The 23,482-nt window shown below is 59.0% G+C and overlaps 2 protein-coding genes and 1 long non-coding RNA gene across 6 annotated transcripts; 1 reads left to right on the top strand and 2 right to left on the bottom strand.

Moving 5' to 3' along the window:
* Positions 1-1,103: 1,103 nt before the first annotated feature.
* Positions 1,104-11,308, bottom strand: IL21R (interleukin 21 receptor). Of its 2 annotated transcripts, none has more exons than XM_078381369.1 (9): positions 10,717-11,308; positions 7,552-7,792; positions 6,575-6,677; positions 6,198-6,424; positions 5,736-5,884; positions 5,299-5,476; positions 4,575-4,665; positions 3,457-3,541; positions 1,104-2,282 (listed from the first exon to the last, which is right to left on the bottom strand). In XM_078381369.1, the coding sequence occupies exons 1-9, from the start codon at positions 11,200-11,202 to the stop codon at positions 1,389-1,391; spliced, it is 2,454 nt and encodes an 817-aa protein (XP_078237495.1). In that variant the 5' UTR covers positions 11,203-11,308; the 3' UTR covers positions 1,104-1,388. The 2 variants fall into 2 exon arrangements, with proteins under 2 accessions (XP_078237495.1, XP_078237496.1); XM_078381370.1 differs by having other exon boundaries at positions 6,575-6,674; positions 10,717-11,307.
* On the top strand, positions 7,660-9,910 carry LOC140702584 (uncharacterized). Its single transcript, XR_012081786.2, has 2 exons — positions 7,660-8,712; positions 9,314-9,910. It is a non-coding gene; the product is annotated as an uncharacterized LOC140702584 (long non-coding RNA).
* Positions 11,309-12,058: 750 nt separating the features above from the next.
* IL4R (interleukin 4 receptor) lies at positions 12,059-23,245 on the bottom strand. Of its 3 annotated transcripts, none has more exons than XM_020804800.3 (10): positions 22,551-23,245; positions 18,629-18,761; positions 18,184-18,341; positions 17,129-17,280; positions 16,815-16,898; positions 15,809-15,959; positions 14,763-14,859; positions 14,177-14,231; positions 14,001-14,083; positions 12,059-13,760 (listed from the first exon to the last, which is right to left on the bottom strand). In XM_020804800.3, the coding sequence occupies exons 1-10, from the start codon at positions 22,753-22,755 to the stop codon at positions 12,470-12,472; spliced, it is 2,409 nt and encodes an 802-aa protein (XP_020660459.3). In that variant the 5' UTR covers positions 22,756-23,245; the 3' UTR covers positions 12,059-12,469. The 3 variants fall into 3 exon arrangements, with proteins under 3 accessions (XP_020660459.3, XP_072839005.2, XP_078237497.1); XM_072982904.2 differs by lacking the exon at positions 22,551-23,245 and adding an exon at positions 21,202-21,736; XM_078381371.1 differs by lacking the exon at positions 22,551-23,245 and adding an exon at positions 20,108-20,135.
* Positions 23,246-23,482: the final 237 nt, after the last annotated feature.

A 23,482-nucleotide genomic window follows, 5' to 3' on the forward strand; every position in this document is an offset into this window, starting at 1 on the left:
CCTGCTGTTCCTCCAAGTGTGAGGCCTCCCTCTTAACAGGGCAGGGAGAGCACGGCTCCCTTCGAGGGCTGAATCCAGAGGTGGAGCAGATGGCGAGGCAGGCGCCAGCAGGGGCTGTGTGGGTGGGGAGTGTCCCCTTGAGGTTATGAGCAGGGGAAGCTGGTTCGCCTTTTGCTGTGCTGAGACTGGGGCTGTAGGGGAACCTCCATGCGTGATGCCTCGTAACACAGCACAGCAGAGGAACAGAACGGAGGCAGACCCCAGGGGATGAACAACCAGGGAGAGCTAGCAAGAATTTGACATGGGAGGCTACTGGGGAGGCCCCCCAATGAAATGTTTAGCTTTTGGGTAAAGTTACAGACCTTCCCCTCATCCTTCAAAGCAGACAAGACAAAGGAAAGGGCATTCATAGACAAACAGAAGAAAGTTAGAAAAAGCAAAAGGGATTGTGTAAGGAAGAGACACTTCACTGCAAGGTGATCTGCAAGGTGCGCAAGAACTGCCTTCGTGCCTGAGAACAGCGCAGTGTACACAAGCAACAAGGGCAGAGGGGCAGCCCTGCTGAAAGACAAAAAGGGAGAAGACTGGAGCCGCCAGTGGCCATGTTTAAGGCTGGAAGAGAACGTGAAGACTGTCTTTAGACAGAGCTCTCAAGAACAGCCCAGCAGCGTTGAGGAGAGAACAAATGTAACGGAGGAGGCACCGGGGAAAAGAGTCACAGTTATCATAAGAGCAAAAGGAGGAGGAGACGCGCTTCCCCCAAATGGAATGGCAAGAGCACGTTCAGAGTCCTGAAGAGGACAGCGCGCAGAGGATGACGAACCCCCCCCCCCCCCGCGGGAGGACATGCGCAGGAGGGGCTGAAGCCCAGGCCAGCAGAGGCAGTGAACCCACACCCAACAAAAAGAAGAACTCCCGACTGCTATGGGACTGAGACCGAAACAGGCTGGGAAGATCCACCAATCCGCCTGGGACGCTTAGGGAGGCGATGGAAAAATTGCCCTTGCTCACGGAGGCGCATGCTATTCTTCTCATCCTCGTCGGAACAAAGAGGAGGGAAGTTCTTAGGACAAAAAAAAAATCATGCCCATGACCAGTAAGAGTGGCCTCTTTTTCATCCTTTTATTGCAACTTCGTTTTTACATACATTTGTCCAACTCTGCAGGTCCCTTTTGGCCCAGCCCCAGAGACAGCTGAAGCCAGCCCTCTGCCAGCCCTTATCAGCAGTTGCTACAACGCCCACCAATGCCTGAAATCTTCTCACCCTGTCTTGCGCAGGGTGTTTTTAGGAGAGCCTTCTTGCATGTCCTTCCAGCGCACATCTCCTCCCAAGTCCTCCTCCTCCTCCTCCTCCTCCCACAGCTCCCTGGCCTCCCACAGCCGGCCACTCAAGCCTTTCCCTTGTGGCAGGAGACCCACTGCTTGACATAGCTGGCCAGGAAGGCCTCCTTCTCTTCTTCTGCTCCCACAGAGCCACAGCCTGCTTGGCCTTCTTGGCACTCGGCGTCTAGGGGGCTCCCACACTCACAATCGGCAAAGCCACTGTCGATGGTGTCGAGATCCAGGCCGTTCCTGGCATTGCCCTCCGTATCCAGCTCAGGAGAAAGCAGCTCCCTGTAGAAAGGGGCCTCCTCAGCTTGTGGGGAGGAGAGGCTGAGCGGGGTGGCCATCCATAGGGTTTCAAAGGGCACCGGGCACAGGCCAGGGGGCTCCCTCTTGTCCGCAGCCCTTCTGCCCAGAAAGCCTCCCGTTTGCACCAAGGCGGGGGCGGCCTCCTCCCAGAGAGGGCTCTCCATCCGGGACTCTGAGCAGCAAGGCGAGGGGGACCCTCTGGTCCATGGCAAGAAGGGCCCCGAGACCTGGCCATTGCTGGCACCTTCTGGGCAGAAGCCGCAGTAGGCATCTCCCTCCGCAGTTGTCTCTGGGTTTTCCTTCTCCTGCCACCGCTCAGTGACACAGCAGAGGCCGGCGCGGCCACATGGAGGGCAGCAGTGGGGCAGTTCTCCAGCCACCGTCACCGTGTCGATGGAGAGGTGGCCATAGGGTGGCTCAGACATGGTGGCCTCCTCCTGCTTGCCCTCACGGCGGTTGTCGGCAGAGATCAGCAGGCTACTTGGCAGGGCACCGGCCTGCAATGCTTCCCGGTCACCCCTCCACCCTCCCTTGGCAGGGCTTGGCGGCGGCAGGTACTTGACGCCGATCTTCTGGCAGATCTCAGGCACGACTGGCCCCCATTCGGAGATATCCAGCACTCCTCTGGCAGAGTAGGCGCCCACCCACTTCTGTACAGAGAAGGAGAGAGAGATCAGCAAAGCACCTGCAATGCCAAGGAAACCAAAGGGGAGACTCCATGGGAAACAGAGAGGGAGATTGGGGGGGGGGGGTGGAGGGGGAGGTTGCCATCTAGAGTGTGAGGGATTGGGGAGGAGGAGGACAGCTTTTGGAAGGGAAGGCCTGCAGGTCCAGTGTAGCCCCTAAAGGCATCTGAAACGCACGTATGGAGGCAGGGGATTGGCGGGGAGAGGAGGGGGCTCCAGCACCAATCCTATCAGCTCCAATGCCAAACGCCACGGGTCAAGAGGGACAGAAGCTGCCCCCCCCAATCCCACCAGGAACGCCTTCCTCAAAAGCTTTTGCAACTACCCGCATGCCTCTTGCTGCTCTTTTGGAAAAAAAATTCTTGGAGGTCAAAGCGCATCCTCCGGGATTGTTCCTCCTTTTCTCTTTCCAATGATCCTGTATCATCCGGACAGGAAGCCTCAGGGGTCCAGCTGAGATGGGAGGGAGGAAGCTTTTTGACCTGCCTCCCCTGCCCCCTCACACCCCCCCCCACCACAGCAACCACCCACTTCCCTTCTTCCCCACAGCAACCTTCCCTTGTGTTGGGGAGATCTCTAGCCTTCCCTCCTTCTGCTGTCACAGGCACACCATCTCTCTCGAGAGAGACAGACCCACAACACCCTGCCCCCTTGCAGCGGGTCCTCCTCCTCCTCCTCTTCCTCCTCCTCCTCAGAGGTGTGTCCCACTCTCTGCCGGTTCTACAGCAGGAAGGAATCGGACCCTGTGCAGGCGTCTTAGAGGAGGGAGGAAAGGAAGCAGAAGAAATGGGGGAGGGCGGTGTTGTGGCTTGGAGGAGGGGCAGCCCCCCCCCGCTATAGCTCCAAAGGGCCCAGCCGGGCCTGTATTCATGAGGGGTGTCAGGGCAGCCTGCTGAACCTTCACTGCCTCCCTCCTCACAGCCCCCCTTCCACACACAGGGAGCATCCCAGCATTTCACAGAAACTTTGTGTGCTGCTTGAGAACAGATACTTCCTGGAAGCCTCCTGGCATGGGGTGGGGTGGGGTGGGGTGGGGTGGGGGTGAAGAGCAGCTGGACAAGGTGGGATGGGCCTTCTTTCCCCCCACACGACAACCTGGATCCTCCCCCACTTTGGGCTCATGTCACCCAGCCTGTACCTTGAAGTCTCCCTTGTGGACCAGGAAGAGGGGCTGGAAGAAAGGGGCAGGGCTGGGGACAAGTGGGTTCAGCTTCTTCCACAACCTGCAATGAAAGGGGGGGGGATGAGAATTCTGGGTCGCCTGCCAACTCCCCCCCCCGCCCCTTAGCCCAAGAAGGGGGGCAACTTCTACGGGATGAGGACCCACAAGAATGGGGAATGTGAATGGGGGAGTTAGGGCAGGGCCCCCGCAATCACATCCCCATCGGGGCTGCACAAGGGCATGTGGTAGCCCTTAACCCCCCCCCCCCCCATTCTGGAAATCCAGGCCAAGACAACTGCTGAGTCAGAGACCTTCCCAGGGATCTTGCGGGTGGGCTGTCTGGCTACTGAAGCTGAGGCCAAGGTCACCATGACTCCCCGCTGGGGCTGCTTCCCTGGCCCCTCTGGTGGGCCAACCATGCTCCCTTTGCCACGAAGGGTCCCTATCCCCCCTCTCTGCCCTTCCCATAAGCGGTCCCACCCCCACCCTGTACAGTCAGGGGAGTTGGCGCCTGATGTCCCATGTGTGACATTGGGCGCCCTGAACAGGAGCCCCAGCAGCCCAGCTCGGTCTGTGGGTCTGGTCTGTGGGGTGTAGCGAGGAACAGCAAAGGCGGTGCCTCACCTAGTCCTGCAAGGGGGGGTGGGTGGGAGCCCGCTCCCCCTTTGTGCTTTTCTGGGAAAGAGTCCTGGGATGTTTCACACTCCTTTTTCATTCATCCATCCATCCATTCATTCATTCATTCATTCATCCATTCATTCATCCATCCATTCATTCCTACCATCCCTGCCTCCACTCAATGCAGCTTACATATGGTTTAACAGTACAAATACTAAAACAACTAGGATAGTAAAAAGGCATTCTTAAAAATAATTAAACCTATTAACTATTAAAAGGCTCTCCTCCTTGTCTGCTGACCACACTGCCAAGCCATCCAGCAATGAAAAGAGCACCAAAACAAGTGACAACAAGAAAAAAGGAACTAGCCCATCATCCATGGGACTGGCTGTGGTCCTCCTGCCCACATCAACGGTTTCCCTGTGTATGTGTGTCCCCTCCCCTCCCCCCTCGCCCGCCAGCCCCCCAGCACTCACCCCCGATGCCAGCCCAGGAAGGCCAGGAGAGCAGGGACGAGGCTCAGCAGCAGCAGCAGCAGCCAGAGGGCTCCCCCAGCGTCATCGGAGGCTGAGGGGGGGAGACAGACAGCAAGAGGTGGCCTGGCCTGAGCCGGGCTATCCCTGAGCGTCCAAAGCAGAAGCCCAGAAGGAGGGCACCACCGCCCAGGCCAGCGACCATATATAGGGTTGTTTTTGTGTGTGTGTAGTAGTAGGCTTATTTTGTAATAATAATAATAATAATAATAATAATAATAATAATAATAATAATCATAATCATAATCATCATCATCATCATCATCATCATCATCATCATCATCATAAAAACAAAAAAACACTGCTGGGGCCAGCGACGAGGTGGGCACGGGGAGCCGCCTCTGCTTCCTCCAGGGCCTCCAGCGAACCTCTACCGCCCCCCCCCCCATCGTCCCAGCTGCCCCAGTTCCTGCCCTGGGAATCAGAGGCGGCAACCCACCCTCCTGCCCCACCTGCTGTCCCCACACAGGGGGCCCTTCTCCTCTGCTCCGAGTGCGGCGGGAGGCCCGGGCTAAGAGCGAGCCCCCTGCACCCCGCCTGGTCCGCAGCCAACCCCGGGGACTTGCGGCTCATCTCGGAAGGTACGCCCGGCAGGGGGTGCCCCGAGCAAACAAGGCCCGACCCGAGGGCGGCCAAGCGAAAACGGGGGGGGGGGGGCACGACTTACGCCTGGGCAGAGTCACCAGGGTGGCCCCGCGGCTCCAGTCACTCCAGGTGCCCCGGTAAGAAGACGCCTCCCCTGGCCTGGCGCGCACCCGGAGCTCGTACTCGGCGCCCGCCTCCAACTCGTGCGGCAGCAACTGCAAGGTCTGCGTGTCCCGCGACAGGCGCTTCTGGCCGGGCTCCTGCAGGAAGGCTCGGGTCACCCAAAGCCCGCGGGGCGCCGGGGGACGGGAAGGTTCCGGGGGGAGAGGCAGCCGGCCCTGGCCGGAGCCCCTCTCCGCCCAAGGGCCGCGGGGAGGCCGGCTCCGTCCTTCGAGGCTGCGGCTCTTCGGCGGAGAAGCCGGCAGGCGCGCCCGCAGCCCCCTTGGGAGAGCGAAGCCCGCCGGGGCCCTCCTTGGCCGGGCGAGCGGCGGCACCCCCGGGAGACCCCTCCCCACTTACCGGCCAGGGCTGGCTCCTCCGCCGGTAGCTCAGCTCGTACTGCAGCTCGCCCCGCAGGTAATCGCCGCGCCGGTAGCGGGTCCCCCAGGAGACGGTGTAGCCGGCGGGGGAGGCGACGGCCGTCAGGTTGAAAGGGGGGGAGGGCTGAACTGGGGAGGGAGAGAAGGAGGCACCGGTCAGGGCAAAGGAGGGCCCAAGCCCCGGACCGTCCTCCGCCCCCCCCGCCCGGCCCCGCCAGGAGGACCCGAAGGCCGGCAGGGCCCGTCGAGCGAGCGAGCGAGCCAGGCCGGCCGCTGGCACCCCTGGGCGGCGGGGGGGGGGGAGAAGGTGGACCGCTCGCCCTGGGCGGCTTGCTAGCTTGCTTGTAAGCCGCCGCCGCGCTTCCCATCCGGGACCCCAGGCGGCTCCCCACGGATGCCTGCCCGCCCGCCCGTCCGCCCGCCGCCGGTTCGTTCTACTCACTGTGGTCCTGGAAGACGAAGGCCTTCCGGCAGCGGCGGAGGGGAGCCTCGCCCGGCCCGGGCCCGGGGACGGCGGCCTCGACCTGGAAGCGCGCGTTGCCGAAGCAGGCCCTCTGGTCGGCGCGGCAGGTCCAGTGCGGGGCGGCGGTGGTGGTGTTCCCGTCCGCGGCGGCGGCGGCGGCGGCGGCGGCGGGGCCGAAGGGGCAGGTGCCGCCCTCCCCGCAGTCCCTGCGGCAGCCAAAGGCGACTCTCAGGACCGGACCGGACCTGCCGGCGGCGGCGAGAGCGGGGTGGGAGGAAGGATGACCCGGCCCCCCACCTCCCACCCCCGCCCGCCCGCCCGCCCGGAAAGCGGTGTCCTGGCCGCCCCCCACGTACCAGGAGCCGGTGAGGCTGGCAGGCTCCGGGCGGCTTCCCCACGTGCAGGTCAGCGTCTCGAGGTAGTCGGCGAAGCAGGCAAGGTCCTCGCAGGCCGAGGCTGCTAAAGGCCGTCCGGGGAGGAGAGAGCAAAGCCGCCCGGCCAGCGTCAGGCGCGGGGCTAGGGCGCCCGCACAGAGGAGCAGCGCGCCGCCGGGGCCCCCTCCTTCCCCTCCCGGAGAGGTCGGAGCAGGGGGTCCGAGGCGCCCCAAGCGCGGCTACGCCCCCCTCCCCCCCACCCGAGGGCAGGAGACGCGCGATGGGAAGGGCGGGTTCCAACCAGCTGCCGGGGCCGGACCCGAAGTGCAGGCCCGGGGGGGGGGCACTTCCAGCCCTGGGAGTGGATGGGGAAGGGGCTGCGCCAAGGGGGAGTGAGATCGCTAAGGGGGAGTCCACAATATCTAGGATTCGTAGTTGGGGGAAAAAACTGGGTGAGTGGTGGCGCCTTTTAGCTTTAAAAAGGCAATCTTTGACCGGTGGGGGCAAAAGGCCCTTTTTCCTCCTGCGGCCCCGTTTTTTGTCTCAGCACCCCCTGGCTGGCTGCTGTTGCCAGCCGGGCTGATGGACCCCAGGCGGCCCATCTCGGACATCGAGCCCAGCAGCGCCCCACCGCCCCACCGGCCAGGCCAGGCGCCTTCTCTCCTGCAGGTTTCTCCTTGGGCGCTGCGCGGGATTAAAGGAGAACCTGCCTGGCGGGCGGGCAGCCAGCGCAGCGTGAGAGCCCAAGGGCAGCGGGGGTGGTCGTGGGAGAAACCCTGGGGTGCCCGGAGGTGGGTGGGTGGCTCCCCCACGGAGGTCGCACTCCAGAGGCTGCTTTGATAGATGCTTGTGGTTAAAAAAGGAAAGAGATGGAAAAAGCAGCGGGAAAGCTGGGAAGGGTTCAAAACAGGAGGTGAGAACACACCCCTGGCAGAGAAATCCTGCCGGCTGGGACTTACCCTGATGAAGCAGGAGCAGCAGCAGCAAGAGAAGATCCGGGCAGGGCATCCTCCTCCACGGGCAAGACCAAGAAAGGAGGGCTCCCAGCAGGGCGGGCGAGCCGAGCCCAGCCGAGTCGCTCGCCTGTGGTGTGGCACCGACTGGGGCTGTCCGGTCCTGTGGGAGGGTCCTGTGCCCGGAGGGGAAAAACACCGAGGGGCTTCCAGAGAGCTGCGAAGGGCCTCGGGCCACCCTCTCGACCTGTCCGGGGAGAAGAAACAGTTTTCCTGTCCTGCTCTTACTTTTTGTTTTCTGTGCTGAACTTTTGGCCATAAGTCTGGGAGTGCCAACATTTACTAGAGATGAACAAACGGGTAAAAAGTACATTGAGGCAGTTGGCTAGGTGATGAATTTGGCAGGATGGCCTAATGGGGAGAGGTCATGAAGATCCTTTGCCCAGGAAGGCCAGACGGGTGGGTGGCAGAAATGAGCGGATGCACGGGGGGGGGGGCAGTTTGGGAACAGACAATGGAGAATGGAAGAAAAATGGTTTTCAAAAAAGTAGCTGTGTTTGTCTCAGCCAAACTAAAGGGGTAGAAGAAGGGGAAACAGGATCCCACTTTGAAGACTTTCCCCCAGCATTTCCCCCTAGAATAAACAGGTGTGTTCCATGAAACACTGAAGTAAATAAATACGTTGGTCTTTAAAGGACCCTTTTCTTTCCCTTTCTTTCCCTCCCTGCCTTTCCCTTTTTAAATTTTCCAGCAAGAAAAATGAGGAGTGATGGATTAAATTTTTTTGTCAAAAGGGCTTATCTCAGTGATATGTCTCTAGCATCCAAGTAATGTGCAGATGAGAAAATGACAGAAGCTGGCGATGTAGTTGGCCGTCTGCTCTTGGCATTTCTTGAGGACCATGAGGGCGCCCCGGCACCCCACCTTGTTCTCCACAAATGCAACCCTTGTGAATACACTTTGCAGTAAAACTGTGAACTTTTTGGTTGAGTTGTTGAGAGGGAATCAAAGAAAGCAGCTGTTTTGAAAAGACCAGTTAATAGACCAACAGCTGCAAAACATTTCTGGTGCATCTTACTGGGGGAGTGTCTCTCCCCCTTTGATGGTATCTTTAAGAAGGATGGGATTGCTGGATCCTGTGTACCCCCCCACCAAAAAAAATCAGAGGTAAAAATAATTGTTTCTTTAGAAATGGAACTTCTACCTGTGCATGTTTTTTAAAATGATTCCCATATTCTTTAGTTAGTCTGTTTACATACATAAATTATTCCAAAGAGAGTTTCATATTTGCAGATGCTTGTTTTTCCATTTCTAGTACTGTTACAGTCTTAAGGAAGATTTCTCGTTGCCTCAGGTGCATGTAAATTTGCCATTATGGACTAGACAGTGTTATTGATGGCTATGATTATTCCTTTATGATGCTGATTCTTAGGGTCTCCTTTCTTATCAGTAGGTGAGTCGTTCTGGGTGGGGATGGGGGCGGCCAGGAGCAATTAAGAATAAGGCCAGAGCAACACAATAGAAGGCTCTTCCCAGCCGGAGGGCTGTACCACCCCAGCCTTTTAAGATGTAGAATAAAGTGGGGTTTGGATCACTCCCAGGTGAGTGTGCATGAAAGCAGCCTGATGGTTTCTATTTTGGGGGGATGAAGGGTGGGGAGGGGAATATTCAATATACTTCTTTCGTTTTGTAAAGTTGTGGCCTCTGCGCAGTAAAATTAGTTAGAGAAAAACCCACATAAAATATTTTTCTTTCCTGGTTCTTAAAGTGTTCACTTCCATGAAGGATTTTGAGAACACGAGGACTGAATTTCAGCTCAAAAGCAGGGTGGCAAGGGAGTGGAGAGGACATGCAAGCCTGCACAGGTACTTTTTCTTCAAGAGAATCTCCCTGCAAAATTTCCTCCACGTCCTCATCAGAGTTGAGTCTTGTGTGTGTGCGCTACGTAACAGCGAAACAGTAACTTGCTTGTTGGAGTGGGTGGACGTAGTACAGCATTTTTACAATCTCTTCGGTTATCATCCCCAAGGAGAGGGGCTCTGGAGTGTGTTCAAATTTGGTCCTTAAAATCTGCCAATGTTTGCTTCAGAAGGCTACTCAGAACAAGATTTCTAAATGTACATACGTATATCTAAAGAGCAAACTATGATCGGAATTTGATGCCAGGAAATAACTTACAACCCCACAATACAAAAATATGTCCGAGGAAACTGAATTTCTCTAGCAGTACACAAGCAGGATTGAATTCTTTGAAGATTTAGATCAAAACCATGTGGATATTATGGATAAATACTGCATACATTTAAATACTTTGCTATTTAAAAATGAAGTGCTGCAGAAAAACATTAAACCTATGACTTTAAAACTGTGGTGCTCTGGAATCAGCTATAAAATCTTGTGAGTTGGGATTGTGATATTCAGAAATGACTCACACAGAATTTCTGAGAAAAGCAGAATGGGTTCATGCTTCAGTAGCCGTGGCTAGGCTGAGTTATTTTAAAAGTGGGGAAATTTAAACACTTGCAAAGATCAAAAATGTGTCAGAAATTTAAAAAGGCAAAGAGAAGGAAAAAAACCATTTAAAAATTCGTGGCGTTGCCATCCTCGGCCTTCGAGAATACATTGCAGTCCTGGGGCTGTCAGGAAATCTGACTGAAGGTTTGATCCTGCTTCCTCAGTGCTGTGGTCCTCCTCTGAATCTCTGGCAGGGGCCTCTCCCTTCTTTAACATCGGGAGACCCTATTCATACAGCCTTGACCACCTGTCTTCGGCTGGTGCGCTCTGAGCAGAGCCTCCTAATTTTAACCATCTCCCTAGAAGTACCTCACCAGCAGGTAGACAACCAGCGGGGTCTAGAGGCACAGCGAGGCGGCTCCGAGACTGGGAGACCGGAGTTCAAATCCCGACTGAGCCGCGGGCACTCGTTGGGTACCTGGGTGACGGCAACGATGAAACCGCTCAAGGGCAGCCTGGGTGGTCTTCTCCCGGGGCCTGGCCGCGCGCCTGGCAGGGAGAGGGTTTCGGCTCCTGCAACGGGGATCGGCAGCCCCGGCCAGGAAGGCTCCCGTTCTCCCGCGCGGTCCAACTCCGGGAGCGCTCCGCGCGCGCGCGCGGGGTGGGGGAAACGACATCCCGGTTTCCCGCCCGGCCGCCCTCGCCCTCCGGTCCTACCCTCTGCTTGGTCCTCCGGTCCGGCTGGACTTCGTCCCCGGCGGGTTCCCGCGCTGCTGCTGCCTGTGCTCTTGCCGGCCGCCCCTGCCGAAGGCACTGCGCCCCGGCCGGGTGACTCATAACCAAACCGGGCGGGGAGGCGGGCTGGGCTGACGTCACCCGGGCCCCGATTCCGGGACAGGCAGAAGGATGTGGGGAGGAGGAGGGGGGAAGGGCCCGGCCAACTGCCCGGCTCCGGGCGAGGCGGGAGGCAAGCAAGCTGGAGCAACGGCGGCAGAGGCCAGCGGGGACGCCGGTTGCGCCGAGGCAGCCAGCCAAACTTTCTGCGCCCCTTGCGAACTGGCTGCCGGTCCGGTTGGGAGCCGCCCGCCCTCCGGAGCCCCGCGCCGCCACGCCACCGCGACCTGGGCCGCTCCCCGCCGGAGTCAGCGCTCCGCTCGGAAGCCGCCGCCGGGGCTGCCCGCACCTCGCGGAGGGACTCTCCATCCTCTGGGCCCGGTCACATCCCCCGGTCCGGGAGCTTCCAGGCAGGAGACTTCAGGCGGAGGGGGCAGGGGAAGGAAGCAGACTCTCTCTCCCCCCCCCCCCCACCGGCTCTCACTTGGGCTGAAGGGACACCTACCCGCTCACACTCGCCAACGTCTCCGCCTGACGCCCGGAGCTCTGGATGTTCCTTCTGCCCTTTCACACCCACAACCCTCCCACTATCCCCCCCCCCCAAGACAGAGAGACGTTACAGACCTGTGACTTTCCTGTCACAGGCTCCAATGAGTGTGTCTGTGTGTGTGGGGGGGGAAGGTTATGATCCCTTAAAACCGAGCCCTGACATCAGGGTGCCTCTTTCAGGGGACCGGGGGGGGGGGCTTTGAAGGAGGCACCTCACAGTACTCATACCTACACACACACACACACACACACACACACACACACACACACACACACACACACACACACACACACACACACACACACACACACACACACACACACACACACACACACACCACATTTTTACCAGCTCCCCCCACTCCAAGATCCTCCACCCCAACGAATCTTGGGGGGAAAACCTCCAACTGGCTGTAGAGGTCCTTCCTCAGGTGAGCAGCTGCCATGGGATGGCGGTGGGCCATCATGGGGTGCAGCGCTCAGCTCTCCCCTCTCGAGGGCAGAACCCCCAAATTCACACTGAGGCTGCAGTGGGGAGGGAGAAACTGCCCCCCTCCCCACAGGCTGCACCTCTCCCAGCCTCTATCCCAGCATTGCTCTGCCACAGCATTGCATGCCCCCTTCTCCAGACCCCCCCCCGCTGGTTTGGTCTCCCAGGGAAGGCAACAAAGCTGGGTTGTTCTCTGTGTCAAAACTTTTAATGCTTTGAATCGGGAAACAGTCTCCAGCTTAGCAGAGGAAAGGTCACCCCTCGCAGCCGCCCACCACCATCTCCCCACAACGGACTGAGAGGATGCCCAAGGACACTTCTCCCCCCCACCCTGTCACAGGGGGGTCTCCAGTGGGGCCCCACAGGTGACCCATTTCCCCTCCCCTCTGTTCTTGCCCAGGAACTGAGGGGCTGCTGGATCCCCATGAGCTTCTGGTCCTGGCTGGTGGATGCAAAAGAGCAGCTGGTGTCACCACCTTGTCCAAACTCAGCAGCAGGGCTGTAATAGTGCCCCCGAGGAGAGGAAGAGGGGGAGGGAGGCCTTCCTTGCCCCCACCTTGCTTACGCACCCCTTCCTTCTTCCCTCCCGGTGTTGTCTCAGATGCACGGCAGTTCTCTGTCCCCGGGGAAGTCCTCCTCCTCCTCCTCCTCCTCCTCCACAGAATCTGACTGCTGGCGGAGGCCCAGGGTCGCATCCCAGAGCACACCTGGCCAGGCGGCAATCCCAGAGGCTTTCTCGCTAAGGCCAGGGCCAAGGAGGAGGGGTGGCGGCGGTTCTGTGGGCCCGCTCCTTAGAACACTGTGGAGGGGCTTATAGGGGGACTCCGGGCCTAAGCTGCTGGGGTGCATGCCTCCCGCACCATTCTGAAGCAGTGAGGCCAAGGATCGGTACCCGGGCGGGGAAAGGGCTTCCGGGCAAGGCGTGGTGCCTCGTCCCACCGGAATGTGCTCGAATGAGTCTTCCTTCAGGGGTGTCAGAATCAGAGGAGTGGCTGCTGCCCCTTTGCCAGAGGAAAGCCACGGCAGTGCATCTCGGCATCCTGGGAAAAGTGAGTTCAGGCCACAGACTCTGGGGCTCAGCAGCAGACTCTGGTTGCCACCTCCATCACTGCCCAGTAGCTGGATCTGGTCTCCTCTAGGAAGAGATGGCTGCCCCTCCAAAGCCTCACAGAAGTTGGCCATGTGCTGAGATAAGCTGCTGAAGGACTTGTAGCCATGGGCAGGGGTGGGATGGAGGCCCCCGGCCTGCCCATTTGGGCAAGGGCTGGTGCTTTTCAGGTGGGCGGCTCCTCCTGGGGCGCTGGGTGACTCGGGAGGCAGGAGCAGGGACTGGAACCCCACCTCCGAAGCAGCAGGATCACAGCTCAGCCCCTGCTTAGGCGCTGGACCTGCCGCCGCCACGGCGGGCTCCTCCATGATGGTCTTGTGATAGCCTGGCTCAGAAGAGCCCTCCATGGTGGCCCTCCCTCCTCGGTCGCTGTGCACGTCCAGGGACCACTCTGGGAAGAGACGAGGGGCCTGGGGTACGTTTTCTGGAGGTGGCTGTCGGGGGCAACGCGGTCCCTCCTGGCCTTCTGGCCAGAGCTCAAGGCCTCTGGTGTCCGCTGGGCTGAGGTCGCCAGTCACGGCATCTCTGAAGAGGCTTGCCATGGCATTTGCATGAGGGACGTGTCTGTGTCCCTCCACCTTCTCTTGCTGGGTTTGAGGCTCAGTTCCTGTTTCAAAGCTGCACGTAACTGGCAAGCGCTCGATCAAAGGGATCTCAGGCCACAGGACCCGCTCTTGTTGGGCTGGGGGCTCATTCTCCTGCATCGTCGTCATCGTCGTCGTCGTCGTGTGGCCAGAGGCAGGCGCAGGAGGGCGTCTGCCTTGGAATTCTCTGCCATTTCTGTTTTAGAGAGGATAACAAAGCTGATCAGTCCCTTGTGCATCACTGCAGAACAAACCCGAAAAAAGCTGCACTGTTTGCAACCCATAGTGATGCCTCCTTGCACTGTGCTCTCTCACCTTGCTGTCCCTCCTGGCTGTTTAATTTGGGGAATGGCAGGGGAAGGGGGGGAGAGAAGGCTTTCTTTCCCAGCGTAGCCCCATGAGTGGCAGTGAGAAATCTGCTCATCTCTCTACTTACTGGTTGCACAGGTCACAAAGCAGGGCCTTGATTCCATACGGGGATGGCTTCCTCTCCTTCTTTGGAAAGCTGGGACTGGGAACCTGGAAGAGGAACCAAGCCATTTTAGGATGGATGGAGAAACCAAAAGGGTCAAATGGAGCTCACCTAGGAAAACCATCCGTGAGGTGGCCTACCTGCTTTCCCATCAGGATGACCGGGTGTGGGATTGAGTCCTGCCATTTCTTCACCCTGTAAAGCCGAAAAAGGGTCGTATCCACTCTCGAGCGTGATGCACCACCCTGACTCCCCCCAAACGGCCAGGAAGCAGCCCCTCCTGCCACAGCACAACCCGTTCATGAGTGGATTCACTGGGCCCAGTGGGAAGAGCCAAGCTCACGGTGGCCTGGCTGAAGCACGGCACTGGGGCCGCTGCCCAAACGAGGACACAACCGCCTCCAGCCAGCTTGTTCTGAGAAGGTACATCCTGGGAGCCTCACCACCACCTGTTCGTGGAGGGACATCATCCCAGGCTCCTTCCTGAAGCCTCCTCCAACCATCACTTTTCATTGAGTCCCTCCAACCCCACATTTCTGCCATCCTCTATCCGGCCCCCATGATTAGCAGCCAAATATCAAAAGCTGCCCCCATCCTCAGTGAAGAAGGCCCAGCTTGGCAGCAAGGAACCACTTCGGTCACTCAGGATCCAAGAATGGAGGCTGGCACCCTTCCAGGAACGTTGAGGCTTCTCATGGGTAAAACGACGCGGCAGGAGGCACTCACCTGCCAAGACAGATGTAGCAGGTAAGAATCACTGCGACCACCGGAACGCACACCCAGAGGAGGTCATTCCTATGTTCGTCGTCGCCAAGTTCAAGATCTAGAATGGAAGGAAGAACCGGAGTGAGGAACAGGAGCCCGGCCGTTCACGCCACCTGTCACCCTGAGGATTGATAACCGCCGAGGGCAGGGGAGGCGGAGGAGCGGGAAGAGAAGAGAGTGCACAGGCAAAGGCATGCTTCCAAACTGGGGGAGAGGGGCGCTCCCCTCCCAACGTGTATTGCACCCAGTTACACCAATATCTGAGAGGCCCTTGACACCCAGTGTGGTGCAGTGGATAGAGTGATGCCTGGGTGTGCATTTGCACTCAGCCGTGGAAGCTCGAGGGGGTGGTGGTGGTGGTGGTGGTGGATGGAACTGGTAAAGCCATTCCTTAAGTATCTCCCTTTCCTTGGTAACCCTATGGGGGTCACTTTAAGTCAGTTCTGACCCGACGGCATGGAACAGCGATAAAAGGCACCTAACCAAGTTATTGCCTGACTTCTTCTCCTGCCTACGCCACGCTTGCTTCCTTTCCCCTTATCTTCTGTCCTTTGCAGCAAAGCTATATATATATAGCTTTGCCAGAGGAGAGCACGCAAGAACAGAGTGCAAATAAACCAGTCATTAAAACTCTTCCTCCTGCACCCCACAAGGAACAGAATACAATCAGCCAAGAACTAAAGGTTCAAAACAACACTCAGCCACCCTGAGCAGGAAGGAAGGTGCAAGAGGGAAGGCCCTCAAGGAGGAATTGCTGACGGACACCGGAAAAGGCCTTCGTCCAGCTGGAATGCACCGCGTGTTTCTTTGCTCTACGGATCCACCAACGAGCTTGGCCGGCCACGAGCGGGCAGGCCAGGCAAAACAGTTTTGGGGTGTGTGTGCACACATGCAGAGTGGAGCTGGCAGGGGTCTTGAGAGCAGAACCTGGCAAGAGCAGTTCTTCCCCACCTGTGTGGGCAGGCAGGCGAGCGGGGGGGGGGCAGCGGTTCCTACAAGACACCCACCGTTATACCAGGTGCAGGGGCTGCTCCACTCACTCCAGACAGTCTCCCAGAGCACCAGCCTGTACCGCACGCTTGCCATGTAATTCGAATGTGGCGCCAGTTGGTTGGCGTAGATTTCATAGCCTGAAGATACCTCTGCGGATGCTTGTCTCTTGGGGAGGGGAGGAGAGAGGAGAAAAAGGACCACCTCAGGCAGCTGGCCAGAGATCCCTGTCATGGCCCCCTTATTAAAAATAGCCACGTGCTATCAGGTCGGTTGTGATGTGTGGCAACCCTTCTCAGGATTCTCCTGGTAGAGGATACTCAGAAGTGGTTACCTCTGCTTCTGACCACAGGCTGAGACTGCCCAGCTGGCCCAAGGCCACACAGACTGACTCCACACCACGGTGGAATGTTACGAATAAGAAACACGGTATAAGCAAACTTTTAAGTAAACAGTAAACGAAAGAGATGCAAGAGGGCTGGGTTTTTTTGGGGGGGGAGGGAAACGGGGTGGAGGCCAGAATACAACATCTCCTTCAGCACCAAAACAGTTGCCTGCCCCAGATTTAATGGACAGTGGAAGGTGACCACAGGTTGTTACAATCCGTCAAATGGCTGACTTCTCCATACAGAAGTCTATCCTGCCTTCTGGATCTTGCCCATTGCTCGGCACAACTACCAGGGATGAACAGGTACCCCGAGGTAGGGCATGGGCGTGCCTCAGGAAGCCAACCAGGGCAACCCCACGCAGCCCCTACAAAAGAGCAGACTTCCCCCACAGAGGTGCAGCTACAGGGATGGCCCTCCCATAGGCCCCGAATGTGCCCTTTGGGCGTGCGAAGGCGGCGGCGGGGCGGGGGTAACACCCACACTTTTCACTGTGCCTGCACACGACCTGTTTTGGGCAAGCCAGGGCATGCACCCAGCGGGGCCTTTGGCAGGTGAGCTACAGGTGCATGGGCAGGACATGACTTCTAAAGCATCAGGTGGTGGAGTGGGTAGGGTTGGAGCAATGGTCACCTACCACAGCGAGGCATGGAGGCTCTGTGTCCAGGGTCCGGCACCAGTGGGAGCAGCAGACTCCGTCCTTCCCAGGGCATTTGGCCAGCTGGAGATAAAATCCGGGGTCAGGATTTGGCCTGGCCAGGCAACCCTTACCCGTGCAGCCTCCTTCTGAGCCAGGCTGAGGGGATCCCCCCTATAGGAAGTGTTACCCTCTTGGGCCTGCTAAGAGCCCAGGAGGAGGGGAACAGGTTTGCTTCCGAGCAGGAGGGCTTTGGCAGAGACCAGGGAGGCTCCCAGACCATGAACTGGCGGGGAAGACAGAGGCTGGCCTACCTTTTCCTCCTGGCCTTGGAGCCAATAAGCCACCTCGTAGTTTGCTTTGGTCTTGTGTAGGATGCTATCGGCCACGTAGTCCTTCTTCCAGGTGAGGAGGAAGGAGTGGCTCTTCTTTGCCACAGTCAGGTTCACGAGAGGCCGAGGCTTCACTGCAGCGGGCAGAAAACAGCAGCAGGGAGTGCTGGGGTGAAGGCAGAGGCGGGCAGAGAAAAGGGAAGCCAATTCCCAGGAGGGAGCCTGCCTGGGAAGAACGAGCCAGCCGAGTCGACTCAGCCAGCCTGCCTCAGGGGTAGGTGGGGAATAATTGCCCCTCCCCAGCTGTCACTCTCCAGGACTAGCCCTCCCTGCTGTGTGGAATCTAGGGGCCTCTTTAAGATGCACAGGTTACCCCTGTGGCAGACCCTTGACGGGCTTTTGGCTAAGGAGGGAGGGCTCAGAGAGAGAGAGAGAGAGAGAGAGCTTTGAAGAGCTGGGCTCATAAGTGCAAGGAATAGCATCTGCAAAGGTCCTCAGCAAAGCCTAAATGGGCACAAAGCTAAGCACAGTAGTAGCAGACAAGACGGTCAATGTTTTTGAGAGGACTTTCCCAGGCCTTTGCTTTATTTGGAGACACCTCCTTCAACAAGGAGTTCGCGGGGTGACCTTGGCATTTCTCTTCCCCTTCCACCTTCTCCCCTCCCCCTTCCATCAAACTGGGTTCAGCCCTCCCAACACAGGTGAGGGAACAAGCCCCCCCTTCCCAGTCTCATGAGAACCCTCACTGTACCACTCTGTTTCTTGGGGGGGAGGCAAAAGAAAACGACGGTGGGTCGTCCAGAAGTGGCATCCACAAGGTCAAAAGCGATCCCTTCTGACGAAGGCGCCTGGAGTAGAAATGGGTCCCGTTCCCTTTCCTCTGAATGGCGCATTCACGGCGGAGAGCCAGCCCCGTGCCTCATCTCCCGCCCAGACTTCACTCCCACCTGGAAATCCCAGCTGGGGTGGGGGCTCCCCTTCCTTCAGAGCCTCCTTCGAACGGAGGGAAACCTCAGGAAGCCCAGAGGGCACCTCACCCTTGTTCTCCGCTTTCGTCTGCCAGACCTCCGTCCTGTTCCTGGTCGTGATCCTGTCCAGCACTATACGGAATGGGCTGGCCACCGGAAAGGCGCACGTGCACCAGGAACCAGGGCCAGGACCCCTCACGTTCTTGGGGAGACACTCCTGGAGCTCCCTGGAGCAACAAGAAGATGGAGAGGATGATGGTTTCTGCCAGGCCCCAGTGTGAGCCAAGGGAGTCGTGTTGCGGAGAGAATGGCAAGAGGTCCAGGCGCACCACCCGGGACCCTCGTGGCCCTGGTGTGTGTGTGTGTGTGTGTGTGTGTGTACACACATTTCCACAGGGCAGGAGGAGGAAGGACACCCTGACCCAGAGGCCTCAGCTCCCTGCCTAAAGGGAGCTGGACCAGGATCCTGTGTTCCATCGCCCACACAGAAGGGAAGGCCCTGCCAAGCCCTTACCCGGAGGCGTCCGTCTGGTAGCGGAGCAGGAATGCCTCGGTGCAGTTAGCAGAAGGGGCAGCTTCCCAGCAGCACGCCAGCTCCGCGGCATAGTCTGTGTAGCAGGTGGGCTGGACGTCATTTGTGGGCACACCTGGGAAGAGACAGGTGACCTGGCATAAGGAGCCATCCCGGTCGCTCAGGGGCAGGTGCATGGGGTGAGGTGGGGGACGCTGTTGCCCAAGCCTGCTCCTGCCTTCTGCCAACCCACTGCTGGTGGGGCCACAAGTGCTGCAGCAAGAAAGAGCCCCAGCTGCCCTGAACCCATTTCTCCATAAAGGCATCCCACGGCCAAGGGAGAGAGGCCAGGAATCCCTGTGGATGGGGGAGAGCAGGGGAAAGGCCAAAGGGGCCTCTGAACCCACACTTGGAATCCCGCAAAGCCCAAAGCAAGGGGTTCATGCTGGATCCAGAGAGAGAACACCAAGGCAGGTCCCCCATCTTCCAGCAGCCCCCCTGGCTGATAACATCTGACCCATCTGGCTGATAACAGTCAGAGCTAGTCTAGAGCAATAATACTACTCCATCAAGCACCTGCTGTCTTAAAAAGGCAGGTTTTCAGCTGTAGCGACTGAGAAGGCAGCCAGGCCTCACCAGCTGCCCTTTCATCACCGAAAGCAAGGGTCAACGTGAACAGGGAAAATGCAGAGGAACGCAAGGCATTCATAAAATACAATGACATCATAGAAATAAGGCAACTGAAATGAGCTAAATCCAAAATTGACACAAAAGTAACATCTCTCCTATTTATAAGACCGTATGTAGGTGAAACAGAAAGGGGCAATTGGTCTTTGAAGAAGGTCCAAGTCGCTTGGACTCAGAAGTGGAAAGGATCAGCCACAGGGGAGGTCAAGCAGAGGATGTCTCTGCTGGAAGGGAGGCAGCCCCTCTCAAGGAAGCCCAGCCCCGACTGCCACCACGTCCCTGTGGCTCTAATTGCGGGGAACGTGGGGGGGGGGAAGCAGTGAGTGAGCCTCCAGCGGGAGTGTCCTGTGCAGGCTTCTCTCATGTAAGGAGCCCAGCAAGTAACTTGCGGGCAAATATTTTGGGATACTCCGTGGTCCTTGGAAGTTTGGGGTCCCTCCCACGTGCACTGATCCTGAGCCATGCTGGCTTGCACTTGGCCTTCATCTAGGAGGTGTTTCTCCACGATGGGCTTTCAGTGCAAAGGGCAGGGACCTCCCTCCCCCAAAAAAGCCTTCTCTCTCCCCCCCCCCCCCAGCTGTTCCAGCATGACACACAAGAAAGGATTCTTTCCAAGGGTTCTGGCTTGGAGTTTGGGAAAACATCACTCTTGAGCTACTGGATTTGTAAAGAAAACAGGACTGCTTGGCATCATCCCCTCTCCCTTCTGGCTTCCTTCCACCCCAGGCAGCTCTCCAGCTGCTGGCGGCCTGAACCCCTTTCCTGGCCTTGAGCCCGGTCTTGCCTGGGCCGTACCATGTCGGGGCATAACAGAGCGACAGGCTCCTTTTCCATGACAGTGTTTGGGTCCAAAACAGCTGGGCAGCGCTGGCATGGGCCAGAGCCAGCAACGTAGTACGGGGGGGGGGGGGAGGCAGGAGCTGGCACAGAACAGGGTCAGGCAACATCTGGCCCTGGACAAGGGCTCGGGTGCGGCCAGTAACACCTTGCGCAAGCTGGAGCCTTCAAGGGCAAACCCACAAAGAGCCTGCCTGTGGCCACCGCTAGCCGAACCCCGTCCGTCCGTCGCTGCTTCCCCTGAGAGAGTCCGGGTGCTCCTGCCGCCTGTCTTTCCAGAGGGAGGGAGGGAGGGAGGGAGACTCTCCGGAGGCGCCCCCTCCCTCCGCAAGGGAGGGCAAGCCCCTCTCAGATGTGGGAAGAGGGCAGGTGGGGGGAGGGGGGCGTGCGGCGGCTCTTCCTTTGCTTGGCATCCAACGCCTGGGCCGCTGAAAGACACTCCGACACACACACCCCGTTCCCTCTCCCCTGGGGGTGTCCAGCCAGGCCGCCGCGGAGAACAAACTTTGGTTCGCCAGGGGAAGCCTCCCGTTCCTCCGCTCTTCGCTCCGGGACAGCCCCTTCCTCCTGCCGCCCCCCCCCCGGCCCGCCGCCTCCATTCGCCGGCTCTCTGCCAGCGTCTCCCTGTCCTGGATCTGGCCCCGCGTCCGTGAGAACTTCTGCTTCGCAACGGAAGCGAGGTCGGCGTTGCGAAACTTCATCCCTCGCCTTCCCCGGAAAGGCAGCAAAAGACACGGAGGCCGCGAAGAAGCCCCCCCCCCCCGCCGGCCGGCCCCTCGACCATCCACCCACCCACCCACCCCCTTTGCCGCCACAAAGCCTCGGAAAGGCCGGAGAAGCCACGCTGGGACCGACCCCCCCCCCCCCGCCGCCGCCGCCGCCTTGTGCCCGGCTTCCACCGGCAGAGCTCGGCACTTGGCCGCGGGGCCCACGAGCCCCAGGCTGAGGGCTGCGCCGGCGGGGTCGCGCGCTGGCTTCTCCCGGTGCCCCGCGGCGGCCAGAGCCCCGAGCAAGCAGCCCCTCCCCAGGGACGCGCGTCCGACGCGACTCACCGAGGCACAGCCAGCCCGGGAAGAGGAGGAGGAGGAGGAGGAGGAAGCGGCGGCAGCAGCAGCAGCAGCCGGAGACCCGCCAGGAGCCGGTCGCGCCCGCGGCTCGGGCCATCCTTGCCGGGACGCCGGGCGAGGAGCAAGCGGGGGGCGGGCCTCAGGGGCGCCCAGCGTCGGGGGGGGGGAGAGCCCTCCCAGGGGCCCGGGAGACCAACGGCGGCAGCGGCAGCAGCGGCAGCGCCCGCCCGTCGCCTCTCTGCCCATCCGGGCCGGGCCGGGCCGCCCCGCAGGAGGAGGGAGAGGCGGCCGGGGTTCCTGCCCCGACGGCCCGTCGTCCGAACGGCGCCTCCTGCCTCGCGGGCTCTTCGCCTCTCCGGAGGCGCCCGTGCCAGCCCCGGACCGAGAGACCTGTAGAGCGACCGACCGACCGACCGACCACGGCGGCGGCGGCAGGGGCCCTTGCTCGGGGCCCTCTTCGACGCTGGGGGCGTGGGTGGGGCGGGGCCCTTTCCCGTCTGTCGCCGCTCTCGGGCTGTATTTGCATGCATGGCCCCGCCCCGCCCGCCGGGAGTTCCCCCAGTGACGACAGCGAGGAGGGCACTTCCCGGGACCCCGCCCCTCCCCCCCCCTTAAACTCTCCGGGCAAAGACTTTCGACGGCGGAAAGATGAAAAACATCACCGCTGAGCAAGAAGATAAAAGCCACTGGGAAACAACGTTCTTTATCCGCTGCGTTGAAGGCAGGCTGGAAAACCGGGTCGACACCCTGAAGGCCCCAAGGAACAGCTCCCGCCGCCCCTTCTTCCTGCCGGATGCGCATCAGGGGTGGGGGTGGGGGTGGGGCCCGATCCTGGCGCTCAAGGGGGTTGCTACCTAGCGAGTCCCCCCCCCCCCCCTGCACCCTCACCAGCCCAGCTCCTCCAGCGCCTCCGAGGAGGCAGAGTGCGAGTTCTGGGCAGGCTTACGTGGCGAGTGGCGGGCGGGGGCAGGGAGAGGCAGTGTTCAGGATATGCTGCCCCCCCGTGTTGAGAAGTTTAGGGGTCAAATCCAGCTGACCGTCAGCGCCCCACCGTCTTCCTAAGGCACACTGATCGCTCAGCACTGTCAGCGTAAGGGGTTCTTTAGTTATTTACTTATTTACACACACACACACACACACACACACACACACACACAGAGAGAGAGAGAGACAATGAGAGAGAGAGAGATAGAGACCATCCGGCAGAGGCGTCTCTGGGTGGTTTACAACGTATAAATACAATTTAACATAAAAAATTGAACTAAGACACAAATAAGCAGTAAACTCAAAGCATAGAAATACATGAAAATAAAACTTTTTAAAACATTCAAAACCTTTTAAGATGGCGGACTTTCTGGGCACAAGGCCTCTCCCAGGAGGCGCATTTTCTCTCCAAAGGAAGTCCAGTGCTTTGGAGCCAGAAGAGGCCAGAAGATGTCCACGGGGGAGACGGAAGCCAGGGTTTGCAGGATTGGCCCCTCCTCTCGGATTAACAGGGATGAAGACATACAGGAGTCTGAACCCCCTTTCCCCCTTCATGGGAGTGTAGGGATCCTCACAGTATTTATTTTATTTTATTTATTTATTTATTTTGTTTGGTTATTTATTTATTTGATTTATACCCCGCCTGTCTGGACTACCAGACTACTCTAGGCGGCTTCCAATACAAAATAAAACAATAAAATACAAGAATGTGCATAATCATTCAATAGCAATCACAATAAAATAAAGAAAAAATAAAATAGGGGAAAAATAAAAATAGCTGGGTTACGGACAGGAGCAGCAGACCGTTGCGTGCTATAAATAGTGCCTGTAGTCCAGCAAAGTGTTTGAGGGTGATGTGCGGTTGGGTGGGCAATTAAGAGCTTTGCAAAAGACCTTCTCCTGGCAGGAACAGCCACCGGTGGAATTCCTTTGCTAGTGTGAACCTGATCGGGATGCCCGCACGTTTGGATCCTCCTCCGGGGGACTGTCGGGGTTTACCGGGACCACAGCGGCGCGCGCGCAGCTCTCTCTCTCCCTCTCCCCCCCGACCCCCAGTAATTCCCCCCTCCTCTTCTTCTTGAGCCCCTTCCTCTCTAGCCGCACAACCCCCCCGCCGCCGCCGCCATCATCATCCCTGGCGGTGGCTTTTCGGGCCCTTGTCGTTCAACGCGTCCCCCAGGGCCACAACAGGCTGTTCCCCCCCTCCCCTCCGCGCCCCCCCCCGCCGGCCCGGCCCTCGAGCTTTCCGGGGCGCGCCTTCCTTCCGCCCGTTCCCTTCGGT

This window comes from Pogona vitticeps, chromosome 13 (assembly GCF_051106095.1).
Source record: "Pogona vitticeps strain Pit_001003342236 chromosome 13, PviZW2.1, whole genome shotgun sequence".
In the NCBI taxonomy this organism is placed as follows: domain Eukaryota; kingdom Metazoa; phylum Chordata; class Lepidosauria; order Squamata; family Agamidae; genus Pogona; species Pogona vitticeps.